The 24,139-nt window shown below is 43.5% G+C and overlaps 1 protein-coding gene across 8 annotated transcripts in view; it reads right to left on the minus strand.

Moving 5' to 3' along the window:
• Positions 1-3,682: 3,682 nt before the first annotated feature.
• msrab (methionine sulfoxide reductase Ab) overlaps positions 3,683-24,139 on the minus strand; it is a 47,110-nt gene continuing 26,653 nt past the window's right edge. For 7 of the 8 annotated variants that reach the window (XM_069707088.1, XM_069707080.1, XM_069707084.1 and 4 more), the window contains 2 exons: positions 14,758-14,864; positions 3,683-4,581 (listed from right to left, as the gene is read on the minus strand). In XM_069707088.1, coding sequence (XP_069563189.1) covers positions 4,408-4,581; positions 14,758-14,864 — 281 coding nt within the window. In that variant the 3' untranslated portion in view covers positions 3,683-4,407. Of the gene's footprint in view, positions 4,582-10,755; positions 10,825-14,757; positions 14,865-24,139 lie in introns of all 8 variants that reach the window. The other variant, XM_069707083.1, reaches the window with a different exon arrangement.

The raw sequence follows: 24,139 nt of genomic DNA on the forward strand, positions 1-24,139 counted from the left end.
GTGTGTGTGTGTGTGTCATGTTTCTGTCCTCTTTCCTCTGAATGGTGAAACATCGCCACTTGAAAGCCCGAACGTTGCACAACACTTTCCTGCGTCAGGCTCTAATCGAAGGCTGGCTGGCAACGATAACAACTTGACTCGTACACCTGTGTGCCATGAGGCTGAGAAGACACAGGGGGCAGATGGACAGAGCAGATAAAACTAGAAATAGAATACAAGTGAGAGAGATGTTTTGGAAATTTGACTGTTACATCAGTGGCTCGGCAGGAAACTGTCAAGTCTCTGATTGTTGCACAATCATCTTTGAAGTGGCTTGATTATGAAAAATGACATGATAAACAGGTCAACGTATATGCACCGTAGCAGTAGTTGAACATAGTGTCTGAATCGAGGCCGGTGGAAACGTCCTGTAACACAAAGCTGCACAGGTGCATCTTGCATCTTGGCGTTTCACTTTCCTTTCCAGTTTCTTGTTCCTCCTCCCTAATGCTATCACGCAGCCCCATTCTGGCCAGTATTCCTCAAGTCTTATATTTTCTTTTAACCCCTCTCCTCACCCGCTGACTGTCAGCAGCCCCCCCCCCCCCAACCCCTGTACGTGGTAACTGAGCAGAAGACACTCAGCAGTTATTTCTGTGTTTCCTGTGTGTCATGTGGTGGTAGCTCGAGCTAGCTGTAGCATGGCTGACAACACACAGGCTCCCAGGTGCAGAGTGTCACAGAGTGGGCCGTCAGCCAGAAAGCCTGTGGGCCAGTTAGCAGCCAACAGGGCCCTGCAGCACGTGCTGCTGCCCCCCCCCCCCCCCCGACACTATCCTCGGTGGAAAAGAGGAACAAACTTGTGACATTATCTCTTTGGGAGCGAAGACGCGTCACGTATATGTGAACATGAGTGAGGTTGTCTTTTTTTGTTTGATGTTATTTTTGTTATTTTTTTTTTTTAATGAGGGTACAGCTGCATTGAACTAACCTGTTCGAGAATACAGGTTTTTCTTCAAAAAGTTTGAACACGTTTTGAACTTGTGCATGACTGGGAGACGGTAGCTTCTCTGGTTATGAGCCGACCTACCGCATTTATTAATGTTTCTCCCACCGAGTTAAAGGGTCAGGCTGCACCGACAGAGCATATCCCTCGAGCGAAACCGGCATGCAGGGGCACCAGGGCCTGCCCTCTTCCCCCGGCTCGCCCCCAGGCCGCAGATGCACCGACCCAGACAAGGCTGGGCTTCTCTGGGCAGCACAGAGAGACTGCTGTGCTCTGGTTCCTGGAGCCCTGATGCTCTGATTGAGACCCTGCGCCCATGCAGGAACCAGAGGGAGGGGAAGGGAGGGGATGCGAACACATCTGGCATCTGCAAAAAACGCTGCACACAACCTCTCAAATCGCCGGGAGAGAAATGTACAGGCCATATAGAAAAACCAAAGCCCTGTTTTCCCTCCGCTATCACACATGCAGAGGAAGATGCACACACCCACGCATATCCAATGTGTGCCGACCAGCTCAACAATCTCGAAAAGTAATTATGTGAGGAGCGCGACAAGAAGGCACAACAATTCTCCAGCTGGTAGCAAAGCACGAGAATACACAACTCAGTGCTATTGTTCTATTTATATAGTCCACCAAACAATACCATGTCAGTGTCTAAAACAACAACTTGTGTCACCGCATAGCAACTAAAGAGGAAATGGTATAAAACAATGCTACTTTCTATGATGTAGACATACAGCAGACTGTATATAAACATAGCGAGATCTATTGAAGCTGTCAAGGGGAAGATAAATGAAAAGCTGTGAAAGGAGGACACCATGGAGAGCATATCAGAGAGCAAGAAATTTGTGTGGGTGCACGTCTCTGCAAGGTGTCTTTTTGGTGTGTTCGTTTCTTTTGCGTGGGCGATGCCTTTTGCATTAGGCGGCGGTACAGGACGGAGGTAGAGGTAGTGGTTGGGATGCGTGTTTACGTCAGTGTGTGTGTACATGTGTGGGTAAAGAGAGCAGAGAACCTCTGATAAACAACAAGCACCTCTCTGTGTTGCGGCCCACTGCTCCACAGTGCTGCACGATTTCAAAAAAAAAATCTATTCTTTTTCTTCAGATGATTCAGCCTTAAAGCTTCGAGGTTTGGATAAGGAAGGGAAGGAAAATAATAATTAAAAAAAAAAAAATAAAAAAAAAAAAAAAGGATGTTCGTAAGAGAATAATAGAACAAGATATGAAAATGCATGTCCATGGTGGTGTGCATATGAGCTGCCTCTTCTCTTCAGGGCAACGGAGCATAGGCCAGTGAGAGGCATAGCGGCAAGCTGGACGGTATGCTCTTTGTGGCCAGCTGTGGGGCCATTAAAGGCCCATCTGCAGACAATAGGCTCTGTCTGAAAGGCACACAGCCCGGTTCCTGTCCTGCCCTGCCTCACTACGTTTGTGTATGGATGCGTATATGAGAGTACCATGCATTTCCATGCCCCATTTTAATCTATTACAAAGAATACATGGAAAACATACACTCACTCAGACAGCTACTTTGAAATGTCACTCATTTTCACATCTGCTTTAAACGTGGTTATTTTCCAAAGAAAATCTCTTCCTACATATTAACAGCTCATAACGCTAGTTTAGTGACAACGGCGTCTGCGTTAGGTGTCAGAAAAAAAAAGAAAGAATCCTGCTGTGGTTCACCGAGGCAACTCTTGTTCATGTCAGACACTGACGGTTCGGCGGAAAAACAGATTTCCCTGTGCGATTGAAGCCACTCGTCACAGGCGAGGACATGAAGATGACTTTATTAAAAGGTTATCTCCTCTCACACACTTGAGAAAACAAAGCAGAATGCAAAAATACAGGCAGGCACTGGAAAACAGCTAGCTGGCCCAACCACATACCACTCAGCGCCATTCGATCAAGCAACCCACAGCTTCACATGCCTCAACACACACACACACACACACACACACACACACACACACACACACACACACACACACACACACACACACACACACGCACACACACACGCGTGCACACGCACAGAGCTGCTGCATGCAGACACATGCAAAAATATCTGTCCCAATACTAAAATAAGCCCTGAGAGGTTGCACCTGCACCTGTGCCCTGGTCCACACCTACACACAGGTGTCAGGATGTGACACATACACACAGACAGAGAAAGAAAGATAGAAGAGAAGGAGGGGAAAAACAAGAGCGGGGTGAATCAGACTACTGCGGTCGACCAAAAAGCTTTTTCAAGATATCATCTGTGCTTTTTGGAGTGTAACCATGAGTTTGATTTTTTACTCTTAAACAGACTTTCAGGTTGACGTGTTTAATCTATTATGGTTCATTTCTCTCCTGTTTGATATGTAATTATATTATGAATAATATAACTTTTATTCCTAATTGAAGGTTTGTGGGGAGTGGCGTGAGGGTTTAACCAAAGTGTGTATCATATTGCATACATGAGTGGCACTCGAGGCTCATTCTGAGATCCAGAATGAGTGGTGTGTCTGTGTCACAGTGAGTCATACACATTTGATCTCAGTGGTATCTCCCTTCTCAAATGGGGCAGAAAAGGGGACAAATAGTGACTTATCTTTAATATGTTTATATCTTCGTGGCAAACGCACATACACATGAACAGATACTGACACACGCATACGTAAACATATGCTTGCTACATTAACAACAGGTTGGAGGAGGTGTATTTTATTATTTCCAAAGTGAGACATAAAAAAAATAAAAATAGAGGCAGTTTTCAGTTTGTCTTTATAAAGCCAGCAAGTATTTACAGTAAAAACAAGAGTTAGACGGCATTAAAATCAAGCTTATGTTGTTGTGTTTGCATACTTATATGCTAGCGATCATATTCAAATCTGCATTTGTTAAACATGAAAGTTTGTTACCCTGAGCTCTATCTGAGTGTTCTTGCTTTAAATGGGTGTGAGAAGGATGTTAGATGGGAAAACCATTTAGGATTGTGGATTTTTACCAACCGTCCAGGATCATGTCACATTAAAATAAAAAACTAACTCCACAAGAGCTCTGTTGTGTTTTTTTGAGAAATGTCGCCACCCTATGGAAGCTGACTGTTACTGCAGTCCTAAAGAAACTGCAAGACCTGCACTGTAAGTTATATTATACAGGTTATTTTTTTTTATTTTCATTGATTTTCCTTTAATGTTGTCTATTCTTATATAAAGCAATCTGATTTACTTTTGAGGCACAGTAATGATTTTTTGATTTGACAAAGATGTTTTTTTTTGTTGCAATTATCAACAGATACACTGTAAAATAGACATAATTACCAAGTGCATCAAAAACAAAAAAAACAAAATAACACATTAAAGACATTGCATGATTAAATCAGTGCTAAAAATATTCTTCCCTCAACTGCTCTTTCTCACCACACATCTGTCAAAGCTCGTCTTTCCCGGCTCCAATGGGACAGGAGACGCCGGTGCCTTTGAGGCCGCAATAGCCTTTAGGTACCTTCTTGAGATACTGCTGGTGATGGTCCTCGGCGTAGTAGAACTGCTGCCTCTCCAGAATCTCCGTTGTGATGGGACCGTAATCTTTTTTATCCAGCTCCTACGGGGACAAAAAAAACAACATTAACCACGGCGGTTAAAACGAGCAGCAGGAAAAGAAAAGACCTTTTCCGTCAGATGACATTCAAAGTGTATAGTTTAGGTCATTAAATTGATGCTCTACAAAAACAAAAAAAAACAAAAAACAGTCAAGAATGAATGTCTAAAAATCTTCACTGTTAAAGCATTTTATTCTGGGGCTATTTTCTAGAGTGAAATGACTCGGACTGACTTTGACGACGCAGAACTGCTGAGGTCTTTGATAAACAGTATTGCTGAAGGTTTAATCCGCTAAAACAGACCCATAAGTGAGGAAAGCATCGTGAGTACACAATATAGGTATGTGCTCAGATTCAGAAGGCTCCTTCCAGTCATGACAAACGCTCCACTCTACTTCCTCCGACTGGTATAACTTCCTCAAAACGAGCACACCTGTTAAATGCTTGTTTTATTCTGTGGCGTATTGGATGTGAACTTCCAATACCTCTCACTAATACAGTAAAGAGTTTCTGCTCCGCAACTAGAAAGCAGGGTGATTGAGTGACAGAAGAAAGGAACATCTTTTTTCTGTTTGTAGTGCAGCATGCCTCTGTGACTCTCTCTGTGGGACAAAGCATCAAAGAGTATCCGCTCTCTTTGAGAACTCCTTAAGACACTTTCACACTTACCCTTTTCTAAACACCTTGAGAGACGCCTTCAAACGCACTAAAACAGCGCGCGCGCGCACGCACGCACACACACACACACACACACACACACACACACACACACTAAACACCTCCGACAGATATATCAAAAGGTATACCTGCTGTGCTGAGTGGTTTTTTCCATCTAATAATACAAGCGCTCGGTCCTCTCTCGATCAGTGCTCCTGAGAGCCGACAAAACAACAAGTCGGAGGTGCACTGGGACTGTCTGTGGGCAACAAGTAGCATGCATGTAGCTCGCTACACCTCAGAACAGTTTGCAGCAGAGGAGCTGTGCTTTGTGGGGGCGTCAATTGGGTTCAGCGAGCGCCATGAGACAGAAGCTAAATGTATTCGATCCAGGCTCCACCTGTTCTTCTCAGCTTCTGCGTATACCTCCTGTCTTTCTGCACGACACCGACATGTATACTGTTTTGCGTTATATCTGAGAAAGGAGGACTTTGTTCTTCTCAAAGTGACGAAACTTGGAAATTGCAGAGCTTGCTCATTCATTGAAGGCGAGGCCAGCTTGGATCCATGGAAATTGTGACGGATCCCACGGGGACACGCATTCGAGACAGAGAGAAGTATGAAAGTGTCCTATCATTCTCAAAAGACTTGTGCGGTGTTAGCTGCTTTCCATTATGGAACCGTTTGCTCTTTATGTTCCAAACAGTCAGAAATGCGGTTAAGGACACAGCTTCCATTGCAATCCTATATAGTACATGACAATGAAGAGCTTTTAAGCACACACAAAATGTTCCAAGATGTGGAAGAGTCACTTTGAGACTGCGCCAATCATTGTTTTTATACAAACAATGTCTTAAATAATGTGTGGTTTAAAAGGTGCTGCTTGCACTGATGAACACACAAAGATGTATCACTCATCGGCATTTATCAGCAAAGATTAGGTCGTTATTTTGGCTCTATGGACTTAACTTGACTGTTTACTCTCGCAGCTCCCATTATCTTAAAGGCATCAGCATGCAGCTACAGAGGGTCACACGGCAGGCAAAGTTAGAGGCTGGCTAGTGAACCCGTTTTCACTTTTTTCACTTTATATCTCAACTGATCAACTGCTTTTGGGCAGCAACTATTATTTCCATAATTGATTAATTTGTCTATCATTTGCTGATTAATTCATTAGTTACTTTCAAGGAAATTATTCACATTTGAGAACCAGATCATGTTTGGTATTTTGTTTGATTAATCAGTTATTCCATCATCAAAACTACTGGCACTTAATCTCTGATTAATCAAGTAATTCTTTCAGGACTTAACAAATTAGGAAGTTGAAAAAGATATACTTAAACCAAACCAAGCTACATACATACTTGAGGTGACTTTTGCTTTTGCTGTGACTGAGCTGAACCGTTCGGAAATGATTGCAGGCAAGGAGCAAGAAAAAAAACGTGCAAAGAGGCAAGAGCACTTTGATGGTTGAGCAATGCAAATTTTATTCCATAACCTGATTTTTTTTCCCTGCACAAGTTCACTTTTTTCAAAGCTTAAATAATTAAACTAAATTATTATTATTTATTGCTTTTCTATTATTCTATTATTATCTTATTGCTTCTGTATGCTGCTGTAGCGAAAAAAAAATTCCCCTCGGGGATTAATAAAGTAACTACCTAACCTAAATCCCTGTATATACAGTATATAAAGCATCAGCGGCACCCCAATGGACCATCAGTCTATATAACAAGACCAGCTTCTATATACACTATGTACGTATTAATCTTTCAAACCTGCATACACAATGCATGGTATAATCATTGGTAAACTATACTGTTAGTCGTAAAGGTGCTCCCGTCCTCTTTGCAAGTTTTGATACTTGTCTGCTACCTCCAGTTAATTGGCTGTAAAAGTTCAACAAGTTCCGCTTTATACTTTTTGGTTATCTGCAATTGTGCGTTGGGAGAGGGAGACAATGTATGTGAAAAGCATCATCACTAAGTTATGAGACAGAATAATGTCAGTGAAGGGCATCGGAGTAGTGTGTCATTTCGTCCACATGGAGGCAGTGTGGTACTGGCTGTGTGTGAGCACGTGTGCTGGAGGTGATGCAGTGGAGTCAGTAAATCAAAGCTCTGCACCCCACAGAGAGGCTGAGGCAGCAGCTGACCTCTAAGTCCTCGGTGGCTGCCTCTACAATGTGAGGGCTCCAATCTCCCTGCAGGAAGGACCCAGTGTCCACAAACCAAACTACAGCGCAACGCAGCCCTCGGCGCACAACACGCAACCTATTTAAACGAGCGTATTTACCTTTGGAACGCAAACTGTGAGCAGTCTGACACAGAAGAACCCATTTTTACCGCCTATATCCACCAGCATTGTGGTGAGCCAGCCGACACAAGTGCAGAGCTTTGTTGGCCTAATTAATCAGTCATCATCACCCAAACCACAGCAGAGGAGAGAGCCCTCCGGGGCAGAGGACCGCTCCACTCGAAGACAGCACAATGTCCAAGGAAAGGTCTGCTCTTCTGAGCAAACATACACCTCCAACCTGACACCCCCCCCCCGCACCACTCCTTCACTCTCCATCCAGTCCTCTACAGCAGTCACAACACGGCAGCCATTTTAGATCTATAAATCAGAATGCATGGCATCATGCCACTGTGTATAACCTTATTTGGCTTTGCTTTCTCTCTCTGTCTCTCTCTCTCTCTCTCTGTCTCTCTCTGTCTCTCTCTCTGTCTCTCTCTCTCTCACTGCAGCAGCAGCAAAGGAATGGAGGGAAGAATATGGAGGGTAAAACTGGCGAAGATGGGGGAGAGAAAATTCTGGAGAGAAAGTAAACTAGATGTCCTCAAGTTGAGCATTTTGATGCTGTTAGTGATGACTCTCAAATGATGACCGATAAAAGGGGAGAAATCCGGTGTGTCCGTGCATCTGTACATTTGTATAGATAGCATGTCCATGAGTGTGAGAGGACTGATAGAAAAGAACACTTTCAGAATAGCTAACGTGTGTGCGTATACACACGTATAACTCAATTTGTGGAGACAGAAATCGCTTCACAAAGCCACGTTGCGGGGACTCGCCTTACTAGTCGCAAACAAAAAGCTGCTTCCCGAAAAGTAAGCCACTGACTTCAGGATTGAGACATGTTTTTTGGTTGTGGTTAGGATTAAGACGTGGACTGGTTATGGGTAACGTTGGGTTAAATTTGAAGCTAATAAGTGTAAGTCAATGCAATGTCCTCCTAAGTGACAAAAACATGTGTGTGTGTGTGTGTGTGTGTGTGTGTGTGTGTGTGTGTGTGTGTGTGTGTGTGTGTGTGTGTGTGTGTGTGTGTGTGTGTGTGTGTGTGTGTCCAGGGCTGAGCTCACTCAGCCCAGTCAGCCCTTCCTTTCTTCACGCCTGTCGGAAAGACTCCCATCTCAAAGACATGGCTGAATGGGTGCATTTCTCTCTCTCTCTCTCTCTCTCTCTCTCTCTCTCTCTCTCTCTCTCTCTCTCTATGTGTGTCTCTCCTCCTTTCTGTCTCTCTCTCTCTCTCCATCTCCCTCCATTGCCGATTCCCTCCCTCGCTCTCCCATGTGAGCACAGACCACCGCTTCGTGCTTACCAAGTCCTCCCTACTTGCCAGCCAAGCGAGAGAGAGCCCCCTCGCGCCATCGCCATCGCCAGAGAGGCGGCCCCGGGACACAAATAGGACGTGACACCCCGAGAGAGGGTTGAGGTGGAGGGAGAAGAAGAGGAAGAGGAGGAGGAGGAGGAAAATGTACTCTCTCCTCCCCTCTCTTGTCTCTCTGAGTCGTCTTCCCTCGGAAGGCCTACGGCTGCAGAGTGGTGGGGAAGAGACACGCACTGACATAGAGTTTGTGACACCCGATGACTCATGGTGAAGACATTTGAAGAGGAATATGACCTCAATTCGGTGATTTATGTAATCAGCCCTGAGTCCACTGCTGTTACTGGTATGGGGTTATTGCTATTTACCATTTCTATGAATGTATTCGTCTACGAGTTCTCACATTTGAATTTGCATTCTATGCATTAGCATAATTGAGTACAGTATCGCCACAGCATTTCGTACACGGTTTATAATATAAATAAAATAATTTGGCAGAGGGGAAAGAAGTATTGAAAATTTTACTTGCGCAAAATTGCAAGGGCTCAATGTAAAAATGAGTGTATCACTCGTATTATGCCCTACATCCAATTTTTATTTGAATAAATGTACAAAAGTAATAGCAGCTATTTGTACGTGACAATATTAACAGTAGAAATACTTGAAAGGTCTCAGTATATTACTGGAATATTGTGGATTATTATTATTATTATTATTATTGATGAACTGCAGTGTAAGCAGCCTAGAAAGTCCTGCCTGGTGTCCTTAAACACATTGTTACTACTTCATATAGTCTCAGGTAGTGTACTCTATTATATTGAATCATTTTTTTTTCTGATTGATTTTAAGATGATTACATGTTTAGATGTAAATATATTGATTAATAACATGAATTAAAACAATAAGTACCCACTGCAATGTAGCTGGCTAAATTATAAATACTCCCGTAAAGTAAAAAGCATATCGAAGTTGTACTACTTTCGGCATCTCTAACTGAGAATGTAACACTCTGCATCTCTTTCACTCAGCTCTAAAACCAATGTAACGTCGACTGAAGCTGCACACCTGATCTGTGGAGCACAGAAATTCCTTCAAAATGTTCAAATGTAAATACACTTGGAGTACCGCAGACAGCAAAAGCCACTCCGTGGCGAAATGCTCGTAATAGACGGGCTGTGGCTCTGCCTGAAAACACATGAAATAGCCTGACATGATAGTCATCGACTAGTCCGCCGCACCATGCTTGCCCTCAATGACCTCAGGGAGAGCGAGGCAGAGTGGGAGTGATGGAAAGACGACCGAGGCGAAAAACAGACGGGGATGAGAGAGAAAGAGACGTGGAGATGGTGAAGTGATGGCGTGAAGTAAAGGAGGAGAAGAGCACATGGGATTAAATAGAGGCTGATGGTATAAAGCAAACACACAAACTGGTACATCTGGAAGAGAGACAGAGAATAGAGCTGCAATGCTTCTTGCTCATGTGCAAAATGCCATGTATGCTAAACATTCGTGAACATCCCTGCATCTGTATGTTTGTGCGACCTAAAGGATGTATATTCTGTCCATGCTCCGGAGGATGAAGAGCCGTTTCTCTGCCGTGCTCAGTTCATCTCTCTCTCTCTCTCAGCACGGGTCGGGCATCCATTTTAGCTGGGCTCTAATCTTCAGCGAGCGCTCCTACATTTTGTGAGCGAGGAAGCCAACACTCCTACATTTTGAGAGGGGAGAGGATGCACGCACTTCGGTCTCAGCGAGGCGGTGCACGCTCATACGTTTCCTTTTTTTAGTTTTTTTTTATTTTATTTTTTTATTCTAGGGCAGACAACAAGTAGCTCAGTATCTGAAGACCGAAAAAGCACGAGATCAGCGCTGCTTTCTTGTAAAAAAAAAATAATAAAAAAAAAACGGTCACCTTTTAACATTGCAGCTGCAATGCAATGGACAACATCTCCCTGGTGGATGAGCATTTACCTTCTGGCGACTAAAAAAAAAAAAAAAAAAAGTTATTTTTGAACAATACACCACTAACAGTTCTACATTATTCTATTCATTTAATCCAATAATGTGTTACATGAGCAGGACTTCTTGTTACTATTGATCAGCTGAGCACACAGCTAAATCTTTTAAGGATTTTAGTATAAAGCACAGACAGGCTAGAAAAAAAGGAGAGCTGGGGAATAGTTGGAAGCGTAAATGTGACTTTTGAAGACTTTCCAAAATAAGAAACGTGATCTTGTGTGACTAGAAGCCCGATTACGAAACCTGCTGATGCCGTGCCCCGTTTTAACAACCCTCGGGCTGCTCCTCCAGACTTCTAGCCCCAAATGATCTCCCTTTCTTTTTTTTTTTTTCAGCCATCATCCGAACCCCTGTGCACCCCCCCCCCTCTACATCCCCCTTTCAAGCTCATTAAGTTAGGATGCTTTATCAGAGGGCACACTCACCCCTCCAAGGCCCTACACACACACACACACACACACACACACACACACACACACACACACACACACACACACACACACACACACACGTGTGCAAACACACACAATATTCAAGCTGGCTTGATAATACCTATTGTTCATACATGCGCGCGCGCGTGCACACACACACACACACACACACACACACACACACACACACACACACACACACACACACACACACACACACACACACACACACACACACACACACACACACACACACACACACACGTGTATATATAGAACCCCCGTTCATCCGTTTCTCTCCAAACCCCTAACCCATCTCTAAGCCACCCCCACCTCTGCCCCCCCCCCACTCTCCACTCTCCTCCTAATCAACTCTTCCCATCCCTCCTCTCTCACCCTCCGCTCACCCCCTTGCCCCTCACCCAGCTCCAGGGAGACACGTTTTTAGCAGAGAGGGAGGGATAGAGAGAAAGAGAGAAGGGTGGAGAAAAAAAAAAAAAAAAAAAAAGAGAGAGATGGGGGAGACAGAGGGAGAGAAAGAGATGCACTCCTCCTCTCTGCTCTGCTGCCACAGCGGCTTGGCTACAGGAGCCTTTGATGTTCTGCAAATTTCAAATTTCATTATAGAGAACCCCCTTCCCCTCTCCCCACCCTCTCTGCTCTCGCGCTTAAACAAGCTTTTCTGCCTCACCCTCCCCTCCCCTCCTCCCAACCCCTCCAACCCCCTCTCAGTGCTGAAGTTAAGAAACTGAAAGCCCTGCAGAAGAGACTCTTCGTATGGGTTAATTATTCATTGGGCTGTGCCTGTATGTGCCAAATGTATGTCTGTGTGTGCCTGTACGTACACGTGTGTGTGTGTGTGTGTGTGTGTGTGTGCGCGCACGTGAGTCATGGGCTGGCGGTGGGGTGGAATCTGGATTTTGTGATGCCTGTCTTATCTTTGGTCGTCTTAGATTGCCTCCACCCACTCTCCCTTGTCACTCTACTGAACATGCGTTCACGTCTCCTGATGCTCTTCCAGAGTGCACTGGCCTTTTAGGATAAAACACACTGACACACAACCTCACGTTCACCGGCGGACTCACACAGCAAGTCCTTCCTCTGTAGAGATGCCATTTTCAAGCAGAGCGTTCTTGAGACTCAGCATCGATGCGGCAAGGCAACCATTTCAGGGCAGGAAGCTGCCATTTTGGTACAGAGTGTGTCAGCTGCTTTGAGAAGATGTGTCCCAGTGGTCCTCAGATGAAACTGGGGTGCCACTGAAGTGGTTGACAGATTGGTGGTGTCAGCATCGTTGGTGGGGAGAGAGTCGGGGAGACTGAGCGACAAGGAAGGGAAGCGTCGGAGTGCCGTTTCTCCTCTAGATGTTTGTAAATGTGTGTTTTGTGAGCGTCTGCAGTGAGCTGGATTAAGGTTCTCAGCGTCTCCCTGGCATGAAGCTCACAAAAAGATAATGCTCAATGTATTAGCATTTCTTGTGCTGTAAGATGAACTCGGTGAACCCTGGGCTGTTTTTGCTTGGTTTTGCCTCATTTTCAAGCTTGTGGCACTGTGACTTACCTAGAGCCTGCCATATATTGTTATTTTCAGAATCCACAAGACTAAATGGATTTGCTTACATGACGTGACCTCTCTCTGAGCATAGCTGGTTTCACAATCTCGCAAAGCCCTTGTATTAGTAATCTGTGTCCGTTTTCATCCTAATACTAAGAACATATCAACAATATTACAAAGAATCCATATTTCTACCTATGAAATATGGATTCGTCTCACTCTATCCAATGCTAAAACACTATTTCATGCCTTTGTCTTATCCAGGCTTGAATACTGTAATACACTTATATGCTTACCAAAATCAAATATTTGCAAATTACAACTTGTACAAAATACTGCTGCAAGAATATTAACCAACAGTGGGAAATGTGATCATATCACCAGTGTTCCTGTACGTATGCGTGTTTTTGTACGTGTTGTCTTGCACAGTAGGTGACAAATACTCTATTTGTAATACTTTGTATGTAGTTTTTCTAATGCTGCTTATTGTTTTTGTTATATGTAGGTATGTTTGGTGATATTGGGCTACATTAAAATTTTCTAGTATAGTTTTCAGAAAATCTACATTTTGTTTTTTTTGGGGGGTGGGGGGGTTAGCTCAGCTGTCATGAAATTGTTCAATGTTCAAATTTCCAATTTCAAAGTGTTTTTAAAAGTTAAAGTTGAGTGTCAAGTTCATTAAATAATAAATATATTGGATTATGATTTTATTCAAACACAACACAATATACTATATTGTTAATCTAATGAACCATTGATCAAATAAACACAATTGGAGATGAGAGAACTGTCTTTTTCCAAGCTGTATTCTTGATATTGCCTTCACTGATGAACATGCGTTGGCACTATATTTCCTATCACACTCTGTAATGCATGTATGATATCTGTACATTCCTCTCCCCATTTCTTCACACAACTTGTATTTACAAAAAATACATTTTTCTTTTTATATTCTCAATCCACCGCTGGCTGGTTGTGTTAAACACTATGAGGTTGGATGGCTTAGAAAGCTCGTTGGTGTATATGCTTGTATGTGGGGGTGTTGAAGGGTCATAGTCAGTTGACAGCCAAAGGGCGGGGTCATCGTCAGTTGATAGCCTGTCAGTGATGGCCCTCTGATCTGTGTGCTTCCCTATTTTGCTTTTCCTGCCTCCCCCCCCCACCTCCCTACCTTGCTAGTCCCAGCTGCCACTGCTCTCTCACCTCTGACCCCAGCCCAAGGCCAAGGTTGGGAGGTTGTTGCCACAGCAACACAACAGCCCTCCGGCCCATGACTGCTGACCTCGGGAGGCCCCAAGTAACCGTGACGATCATAATTTGCTCCTCTCTGCCCCCTGCCAGCTCGTCCATGAATACCATTTAGAGGAGAGAAGAAGCGAACGAACCAAAGTGATGTGGGGATCAACGAATGGATGGACGGACGGACGGACGGACAGATGGACTAAAAGAACAAAAGGGGAACGCGCGTGCCATTGAAAGGGAGAGCTTTATAAATTAGTTTGGATGACCTATTGACCCTCTTCCTGGCTTTCAGTTTAAGAAAAAGGCTTTCACGAAGTGGATGGAGATGGGCATCATCGAAACAGAGCAGGTTCAGCTTAACTAAACAGCGTAACAGGTCACCACGCCAAACACTGGCCTTTAATTGTTATTTAAATGACTGAGACAACTCTATCTTAGTCGCGCTTAACGGCTAAAAAAAAAAGTTTCCTTTAATTGTTTCAGTTTTTTGGGGGTATAAATACATTTTGTTACTGATATATTATATGCCGATTTCTATTTTTAAATTGTTTTCACAAGTTGCTCTGCCGCTATTGCTTTACTTCCACGCGTGGTTCGGTTACATGCAACACCATGCTTGAGTTAATGTAATAATATAACCCTCTGATGTGTGAGTGTGGGTATCATACCTGCTGGAAGGCCTCTTTGCTCTTCAGTGCCAGCTCCTGTTGAGTGGGGTGTGATGTGTAAATGGCAGAGCGATACTGAGTACCATGGTCATTCTGCTGCCTCATACCTGCAGGAAACACACACAAAAAAGAAAATAAGACACCCCACAAATAAGCACAAGTGGCACAATCACAGCAGACACAATGTCATTTGCATGTAAAAGGTTTTTTTTCTCTCCCAATTATGTCATCATCGTGCATCTTGAATTCATGAAGCCAAATGAATTCAAAGATCACAGCAGATTTGGGCTTTCATTAGGGAGGCCTGTGGTGTGTAGGTGTATGGGCACATGTAGGTGGGCGCATTTTGTTATTCTTTGTCATCTATGTGGCACTGTCGGAATTTTCATCAGCTTTACATCAGTGTGTTTGGAGGAAGCCCAGGCCTCGTGTACCTTGATTAGGAGGCCAAGCAGCTGCCATCACTTCTGCGCTTTTCAGACGCCACAATCCTGAGCAGCTCTGGCATCCATGGACACATCAATGGCAGACCGCTCTCATCTCTCACTCTCTCTCCCACTCAGCGTTTCTTTCTTCTTTTTACTTAAGGAGTGTCGATCTTTTCTTCATCTATCTTCCTAAATCCGTGTCTTTCTCAAAAGGCCAAAGATTTTTTTGTTAGAGGCCTTTACAGACATGCCTTTCAGCCCACTGACAGTTACAGCATCTGAGTTCATTTGAACAACAGACCCCCACCCCACCTCTCCCTCCTTGCAGCCACTGTCATTTCAATTGGTCCGATTTTGGCTTCTGGTCAATGACTGCCAGTCAGAACAAAGGTGTAATGATCATTGTTACAGTGTGTATCAAAGGCATCATATACGCAGTGTCTTTGTCAGGTAACAGTTTCTGCACGTCTTGCTGTCGAGTCCATTTCGTCCATGTCTTTTAATTAAATTCCTGGCTGCAGCAAAACAAGCTGTAAACACAACAGCACAGTATCACCACCTAATAAGGCTGATATGTGAACATGTTGGCAAACAGTTGCTTATTTCAGACATCAGACACAGAGCAACATTAGCATTCATTTGGAGCTGTGCTTGTGCCCAATCAACAAATTTGAGCTTGAAGGCTTGAACACTTGAGCTCCTTTCAGCTGTGTTTTGCTGTCCACCAACTCCTGGGGGAATTTTTGGCTTTCCAGTAGCTAAATGCTCAACTATGTTCACCAGATAGTTATTCATATTGTCCCTCTTATGTTTAGGGCCTGGCAGTTTATCTGGTGTTTTTTTTTTTTTTTTTTTTTTAGAGCTTTCTTTGCCAAAATCTTTTGTATACTACTATAATTACCAAACAATCTATTTCCAATAACTTCCGATGACAAAAACAACATACAATGACCGTTCTCATACCTAAATGACAGAAAAGCTCAATTGTCAAAATCACATACATGACTGTTGGACGGTAGCAGCAACAAACATACTGGAGCTTACTCGTCATGGTAACAACAAATACATGGCTAACATAGTGAGAAGGTCACAGTTAGGTTTTGGCCCTGAAACCAATTGGTTAGGTCAAGGAAAAGATGATGGTTTGGGTTCAAATTAAGTCACGTGTTAACTAACTTACATAAAAAAAAATGTTTGCAAGATAAACAAACTCAACAAAGAATTTGTTTTCACACACAACAACAGAAGTCGTCTGGGTAAAATTCCTACATCCATCCAACTACTTGTACTTGATTGGATCAGCAGGATGGACGTTTGGCTTGTGATAAGTTGTTACGTTGTAGAAAGGGTTCAAGTTAGGGTCAGGATTGAGGTTAGGGACCAGTTGACTGTAAAGAAACCATTCACAGCAGCAGGCAGATTAGAGTGCGTGTCGCTCCTGCTAAACCAATCCAACGCCAACCTTTGCCACTTTTTATTCGATGTCACCTGTGTGTTTGAGTCATTAAAATGTGTACTGCGCTACAGTATGGGGAAATATATCTTTTCTATCTTTGGGAAGCCAATATAGCTTCCTTTGATAAAATATGTATACATATAGAGTATATCAACCAATCAGATGTGACCACTGCAATGCACTTATCTGTAGTGCTATATCCTGATTTATTTTTCAGAAGGGAAGTGATTTAAACTATATAACCTGTATTTTATATTTTGTCAAACGACATACTGTAAGTTACACCTGTTGTAGTATCTTATCTGTCGGCTTCCTATTTATATTGAGGGAGAACAACAATCTCCCCTGACTGTGCAGACAAGACATCTCCCTGACACACTGATCTGCATATCTTGTTCTCTTTAGATTAAATGTTACCTTACATCATAGAGTGTCACAACCTATCTGTGACACAGTCTGTTCAAGCATAGTAGCTATAAGACTTCATCTTGTCTTCATTCAAATCAGAGGAGACAAGCAGACTTCGCCTGCTCTCCGACACACATTGAATAAACTAATGTTGCTGCCTCAGAGAATTCGCTTCACTGAGAATTTCTTCAACAATATTAAATGCTTGTGTGGTTTAAATATGTTAAAAGAGCGTGATGTGGAGAAAAGCCTACTTAACAAAAGGCGTACGTCATCAGTCTTGCAGGATTTTGCAACGGAAATATTGCATTCAAAATCTGAATGAGCAACCGTGAAACTAACATGTGATCCATTCAGTCCGATAACATGTGGAAAGTCACAAAGAGCCGTATGATTAAATTATTTTTTATCCCCATTCAAATTAGCGTAGGGCTAAGCTTGGAGTTAGCCAGCTCAGCCGGTGCAAGTCTTTGGTGCTCATGTTCTGCCCATAGAGCATGCCCACTATGCATTCATGTCTCACCAGACACCAGATTTAAAAAGTCTGTGTAGTGTGAAATGAAGAGATATTTACCTGGTGGTGATTTTCTTAATCAGCAATGTGTGAACTCATTTGGTGAAGCAATGAGTGTTGCACTATTGATTTAAAGTGACTCGCGCAGTTGACATTAGTAAAAGGGAGAACCTTACTCTTAACAAATAATCTATAGTTCAACATTTGACAAATATAACATGCTTTCTTGCCAGTAAGATTATAAACATAATATCACTGTAATTTCTGTGCAATTAGGATTATTACGTAGCTAAAAACCTGGCAGCTAGTTAGCTCAGTTTAGCATAAGGACAATAATCAGGGGTAAACAATCTTTAACTTCTCTTTCAACTTTTCCACCACCACTAGAGACAATTCTATAAATGTGAATTTTCTAATGTCTCCATCTATCTCCACCCTCACCCTCTTCCTCTCCATCTCTGCAGTGTTGGATGTTGGCCATCTTGCCCCCAGCGTTGTTGTTCAGTGACGAGAATAATGGTTGCCCCTCCATCAAAGGCCACCAAGTCACTCGACTATTGGCTGTCCACCAGAGCCTTTCCTCTGATTCGCTGGCTGGCAGGGGTCTTGTAGCTTTGCTGCACCCCCTGACCTCCCCTACTGACCGCCCCAACCACACACACAGCAACATTTGCATTTACAAGATCATTTATGGACAAAATATGCATATTAATCATGAGGAAACCCCGTCATATATCATGGAACTCCTGGTTTGATTGCTGTAATTTGATAAAAGCTATTTTACAGCTGAGCAGAATTCATTTTGTACCTTAAAGAAAAGGTAGAAGATGACAAAGGCTTTTCATCACAAAGAAATGGTTGAAGATATGAAATTTCAGAGAAAAGTCATGAGACAAAGACCCTTGAGTGCTAATAGCTGCTTCCAACACAATTAAGATTCCGCTCATATTCTGAGATCCATCCACCATCAGAAGAGGAGTTACTCCCCAATCAAAATATTAACACCATCCAATTTATCAGCCTAGCTTTTGATTATACTAACTCCAAATCCATCCCCATAAGCATTCAATCCTCAAAGAACTACAACGGCAACAAATACCACCCAAAAAAACTCAGATTCTCTCCTCCCGCCTCCACCGTCTCTCTCTTGCTCTCTCCATTTTTAACAGCCCCCTTCGTTATTTTCTCCATCCATCAAAGGCGGCAGTAATTATTAATGAGAGCCTCCCTGTTCGCTCTGCATTATGCATGAGAGCCTTGCCTCTGAAAGCACAGGGTAATGGGGGTGGACAGAGGAGGAGGGGCTATGGGTCACACATGCGCACACACATATACACGGCACTGCCTCTCAGGGTCACTGACCTATGCCCACAAAGCCAAAAATATTAATTAATTGCCGCACCCAAATCAGGAAATTTTAAAGTAGCCCCTTAGACCAAATGGAAGCCAAAATCAGGCAAAGTGGGAGGGTGGTAGGGTAGCTCAAGTCTCAGAGGGAGTAGCTGCTCTCTCCAACAAACGTTCATGCACAAACCTGCACACACAAATGTACATCCAGGCACTTTTTGGGCTTCTTGTGTTTAAACCCACTGAGATTTCTTGCAACTCTGTAAAATCTCTTCCAGTGTTTACCCTCACACAAAAAAAATGGCTCCACTCAGCTTTTCCCTGCTGGCTGTTGGGGATAAAAGCCTGCTATTTCTCCCACTTTCAACTTCACCATCACTCCTTCCTTCTGCAATTTGCTGCTAATTCACTTTTCTTCTCTGGCTGCTGCCTAGCTGCCCGCTTACTTATTTTCTTCCAGATTCTATTCCTTGATCTCTTTGCCACATACATGTTTGTGTGCTTGAAGGATGGCAAGGTTTTGGCTTGCACAAAGCGTAGCAACATTTGTGAGTTTGAGTTGGAGGCAAAAAAAAAAAAGAAAGAAAGAGATGAAACAGTAAGAATGTAATGAGATTAAAAGGGACGGTAGTTTCTATGAAAAACTGAAAAGCAGGGAGGAGAAGAAGAAGAGATGGAGATAGGAATTACAGGCCGGGGAAGAGAGAGGGCATTGTACCGATGCTTATCACGCTTTAAACGCGTCCCTTCTTCCCGCCCTTCTGCAGAACTGGTGGTCTGACCCCGGCTTATTTTTCCTCTTTTTACGCGACGATTCTTCATTCGTTAACAACTGTAAAAGCTGAGATTAGTCTCAACTCCACACCGCTTTGTGCACTGTCCCTCCTTCCCCTGTCTTTTTCAGCTCTCTCACTGCCGCCGTATTTCAAAAGACCGGTCGACACTTGCAAGGCAAGAATAGTTTGCAAATGAAGCAAACAAAATCATTTGGAGACCAAGAAAGAAAGAATAACAAACATTTCAGCAGTCAATCTACTGTCAGTGTCCGCAATTAAGGAATGTTTCTGCATAATTGGTGACTTTTTGCATGCTTCTGAGCGTGGAGGAAAAACATCTGAAGTGAATTCAGAATTATTGCACTTGGCAGCGTGTACCAATTAGACTGCAGCAAAGTGAGCACTAATGAACAATCTAATGTAGTTTCTGTTTTTCTGCTTCTTTTACACCCAAACTCCATCTCCATGTCATTCCCTGCAATATTAACCCAATTTAGGTGTCCAGAGAGCCTTAACTCTGCCCTCTGCACATGCTGAAAGATCAACAGGGATTATGTGGTGGTGATGGAGTCATCATTTCTATGATTCTGTCCAAAAAAAAAAAAGTGCACTACAAATAAAAGAAGTATAATGCCTGATAACTGCAGTCTTCCCTGTGTGTGTGTGTGTGTGTGTGTGTGTGTGTGTGTGTGTGTGTGTGTGTGTGTGTGTGTGTGTGTGTGTGTGTGTGTGTGTGTGTGTGCGTGCGTGTGAGATAGTACTCAGGGTTGTGCCGTGCCCCGCGGTCCTGTTACGACTGTGCGTGCCAGCAGAGCTCTCTCCTCCTCTCCTCTCTCAGCTGCTATTTTTGCCCTGTTCTTATGTAAGCCGCTCCTGACGCGCTGGAGACAGAGGCAGAGTACGAAGTTGGGATGGAGAGAGCATCCCCAGCGGACACACGCACACACTCGCCTGCACGTGCAAACACATGCATGCGCGCACACACATGCACTGCGTACAGTGAACATATATATATATATATATATATATACACATACATCACACACGCATACGTAGGGGAGTGAGCATGTGACATACACAAACAAGCAGAGCAAAAGCGAAAGCGATGCTCTGCAGGCTGTCAGATGGTGACACAACACGTACAGAAGCAATCTTAAATCAGACATGCGTGTGCCTCAGCAATCGTACTGTGACCGTGTGTGCACATGACTCTTTGGTGTACATGAGCACATCATGAGGATTACTGCGGCAACAATCATCATCTACTTTAAAAAAAAAAAAAAAAATCTGTTTTATCTTGCTTCTGTTTTGTTCTCTCCATACTAGAGCAGCACTCTCTAACATGATCACTTCAGGGTTCTGGGCATGTTGTCAGAGTACCGTGACTCTGGCCCTTTAGATGTTTATTTTTAGCTGCACCTAAATCTAACGAGTACAGCATGCTCCACTGTTGTACACCAATCAGTCCGGATGAGAGCATAAGTTAGACTCTTCAAATTATATCTCCATCTACTACAGAGTGTTCAGGTCAGCTGTTTTAGCAAACATATTTTTTTTTATCATAACCTCCAATTACACTGTTGAGATCAAATTGACTTATTATATAATATTTAAAAATGAGGTGAAGATAAACATTATTCAAAAATCACTGCTCCAAATTTAATAAGAATAATAAGAATAATATTACTATAATTTCTTAAATTTACTGTGCAGAATGAAATGTAGGCAGTCTCACTTCCCTGGAGGTGAGATGTTAGTAAAAACATATCGATTTTTCAAATGCTGCACATCTTATTTTCCAGCAAAAATCTTTTCACACATTTCATCTGAATTTGTGTGCTGTCAAATCAAATGCACAACCTGCTGTCAACTCAAAATGCTGCAGATGTTATAGGCAGTCTACAGTTTTGTGTGTTTGTGCGTGTGTGCGGTGCTTTATCAATCATCATTTTGCAAAACACTCATGATGTGTCCGCCTCAGGTTGGGATCAATGTTTTTTTTGAAGTTGGAGTTTGTTTTTTGTTTTCCCTTTCTTGTTACTACTTCTTCCACCCCTTACTTTCTCATTTTATTTCTCCAATTTTGTTTCAATCCAAGTCTTATTTGTGTCCATCTATTTCCACGCGTGGCAAACAAGTGCACAAAACTCCACAGAAAAATGACACAATTTTAGTTATACAAACACAAGACTTCTAAAACAAGTTAGAAAAATGTATAACTCCACCGTAATCAAATGGACATGCTGCACTCAACCCCCACACTGTGCACACACGTGCCGCAATCTCCATAAATTACGTCCGTCAGCATGTGTGAGGGTGTAATAACTGACACCTGGTAATGAGCATGCCGTCTTCAGCCAACCACAGGAGAGAAATGGGGGTTGGATTAGAAGTGTGGGGGTGGTAGAGGTCACAGGTCAGAGGTCAAGGTCACCTCCTGCGGGGTTTGGCTTTAGATGGCAGGAGCACCCCTAAAATTGAGGGATGTGGTGACACAGGGGGACACGGGGGGACCCCAAGAGGGAATTGGCGTGTGTTGCAGCCAGCTGGGATGATGATATTATATCAAGGAATATTCATGCTCATTTCAATTGTCAGAAAAATAACTGCCACCAGCATGAGTCAGCGGGAAGACAGCTTGATTTATGTCTGCTTTGTAATCTGACCTCGGCAATGCAAAATGTGTGAAATGTGACGAGTCATTTTAGTACTCTACTTGATAAGATGCAAAAATAGCTTTTCACATAGAGTACTATGCAGCAACAGCACAGTTTACACCCATATTGTAAATTATATTTTCACTTCAAAAAATAAGCTCAAATGAATGAAAATAGCCATCATTGCTGGTTTTTTTGAAAACCTGTTAAGTAGATGTGATATAGACTTCTTTACTTCTGTGTGACTCCACCAGTCTACCTACAAGGGTGAGCGTGCACGTACGTGCAGACGTTATCAAATGAGGACAGCTGCGTCGGCCATTTTAGCTGTGCATTTGTGTTTTTGTGTCTATCGGCGTGTGCCTGTGATGCCTGTTCACTGACGCAGCATCAGCAGCCCACACCATAAATACTGCATGGCCTCAAAAAATAGAGAGGATGGAGGGGAAGAGGAAGTGAAGGAGAGGAAAAAAGATGAGGAGGAAACAATGAGAAGGGGAAAAGCCTAGCTCGTTAAGATGAAGGGCGACGGAGGAGTGTGTATGTGTGTGGGGGGGGGGACTGAGGAAGAGATGGGAGAGCGGGGAAGAGGGGGGAGGAGCAGGGAGGAGAGAGTGACTAAGAGATAAAAGAGGAGTGAGTGGATTTGAGTGTGTTTGCGTGATGAGCGGATGGCCTCGGGGAGCGGTCGACTCACTGTGCTGCTCTGCGGAAGTACCGACGGGCTCCGGGCCGTTTGCTCACTCACTCGCCCCTCCGCTCCGTTCACGGCAAAGAGGACAGGGGTTTGTGGGGGTGCAGGTGTGTGTGTGTGTGTGTGTGTGTGGGGGGGGTTAATCGCTGTTTGAATAGGTTAAGGGAGCAATAAAATAGAATGGTAGAGCAGCAATAGGAGTCGTACGGTAAAATAGAGGGATGAATTGACAGATTGGTAAGGTACAGGAGTGGCCGGATGAGATGCTCCTATCCTCCACTGGGAGTTTAGGGCACCGGGAACATGGGGAGTGAAACGGGGCCTCTGAAACAAGGAAGTATCCAGTGAACAAACTGATATGCATCTTGTGCAGCTCTGTGCACCCTCTTCATGTACAGCGTGTGCGTCCGTCGTGAAAATTCACATTTACAAATTAAGCCGCGCTTTAAAGCTATTGGTACGTATAATAAGCACTTGTGTAACAATATGCTCGGGTATGGAAATGTGTGCGTACGTGATCCGTGGTGTGTGAGAAAGAAGAGCAAGATGCGTTTGCATCTCGACAGTGATTATCCTAAATGTAATCATGTTTTTAACAATCATGATGAAACAGCACTGCACTTCCGACATGCAGATGTCCCTTTGACTGCTGAGAGTTTGTCTGTGTGCTCGAGTGTTTCCGTGCACTCGTGCGAAGGTATGCTACTGAGGAGTCGTCCTAACGTAGACATAAGAAACTTAGAATATGGGAGCGTGTTGAATGGGGGGGTTTTATGCAACATCCCAGGGAAGCCAGAAGATTGAGACTAGTGTTGCTGAATATGGAAAGAGGGCACACAGCAAAGGCTGCTGGGAGTTTCTGATTGGCTGCTAATGTTGCTATCCAGGCCGGGATTGGTGGAGCTGACGCAGCCCGACATCACGTTGTCGGGACTAAACCCTTTTGAACTGAGGCAAAGCAGAGAGGCACAGATATCAAAACACATACACACACATATATGCGCACATATGTGCATACACAGACTTGCAGATACACACACCCACACGTGCGCATTAAAAGGAAGTATGACATGCAACTGAATATGCACCTGTGCATAGTTCC

Source organism: Brachyistius frenatus, unplaced genomic scaffold (assembly GCF_029030835.1).
Source record: "Brachyistius frenatus isolate BFR_SWC_R1_liver_20210118 unplaced genomic scaffold, ASM2903083v1 Contig_67, whole genome shotgun sequence".
In the NCBI taxonomy this organism is placed as follows: domain Eukaryota; kingdom Metazoa; phylum Chordata; class Actinopteri; family Embiotocidae; genus Brachyistius; species Brachyistius frenatus.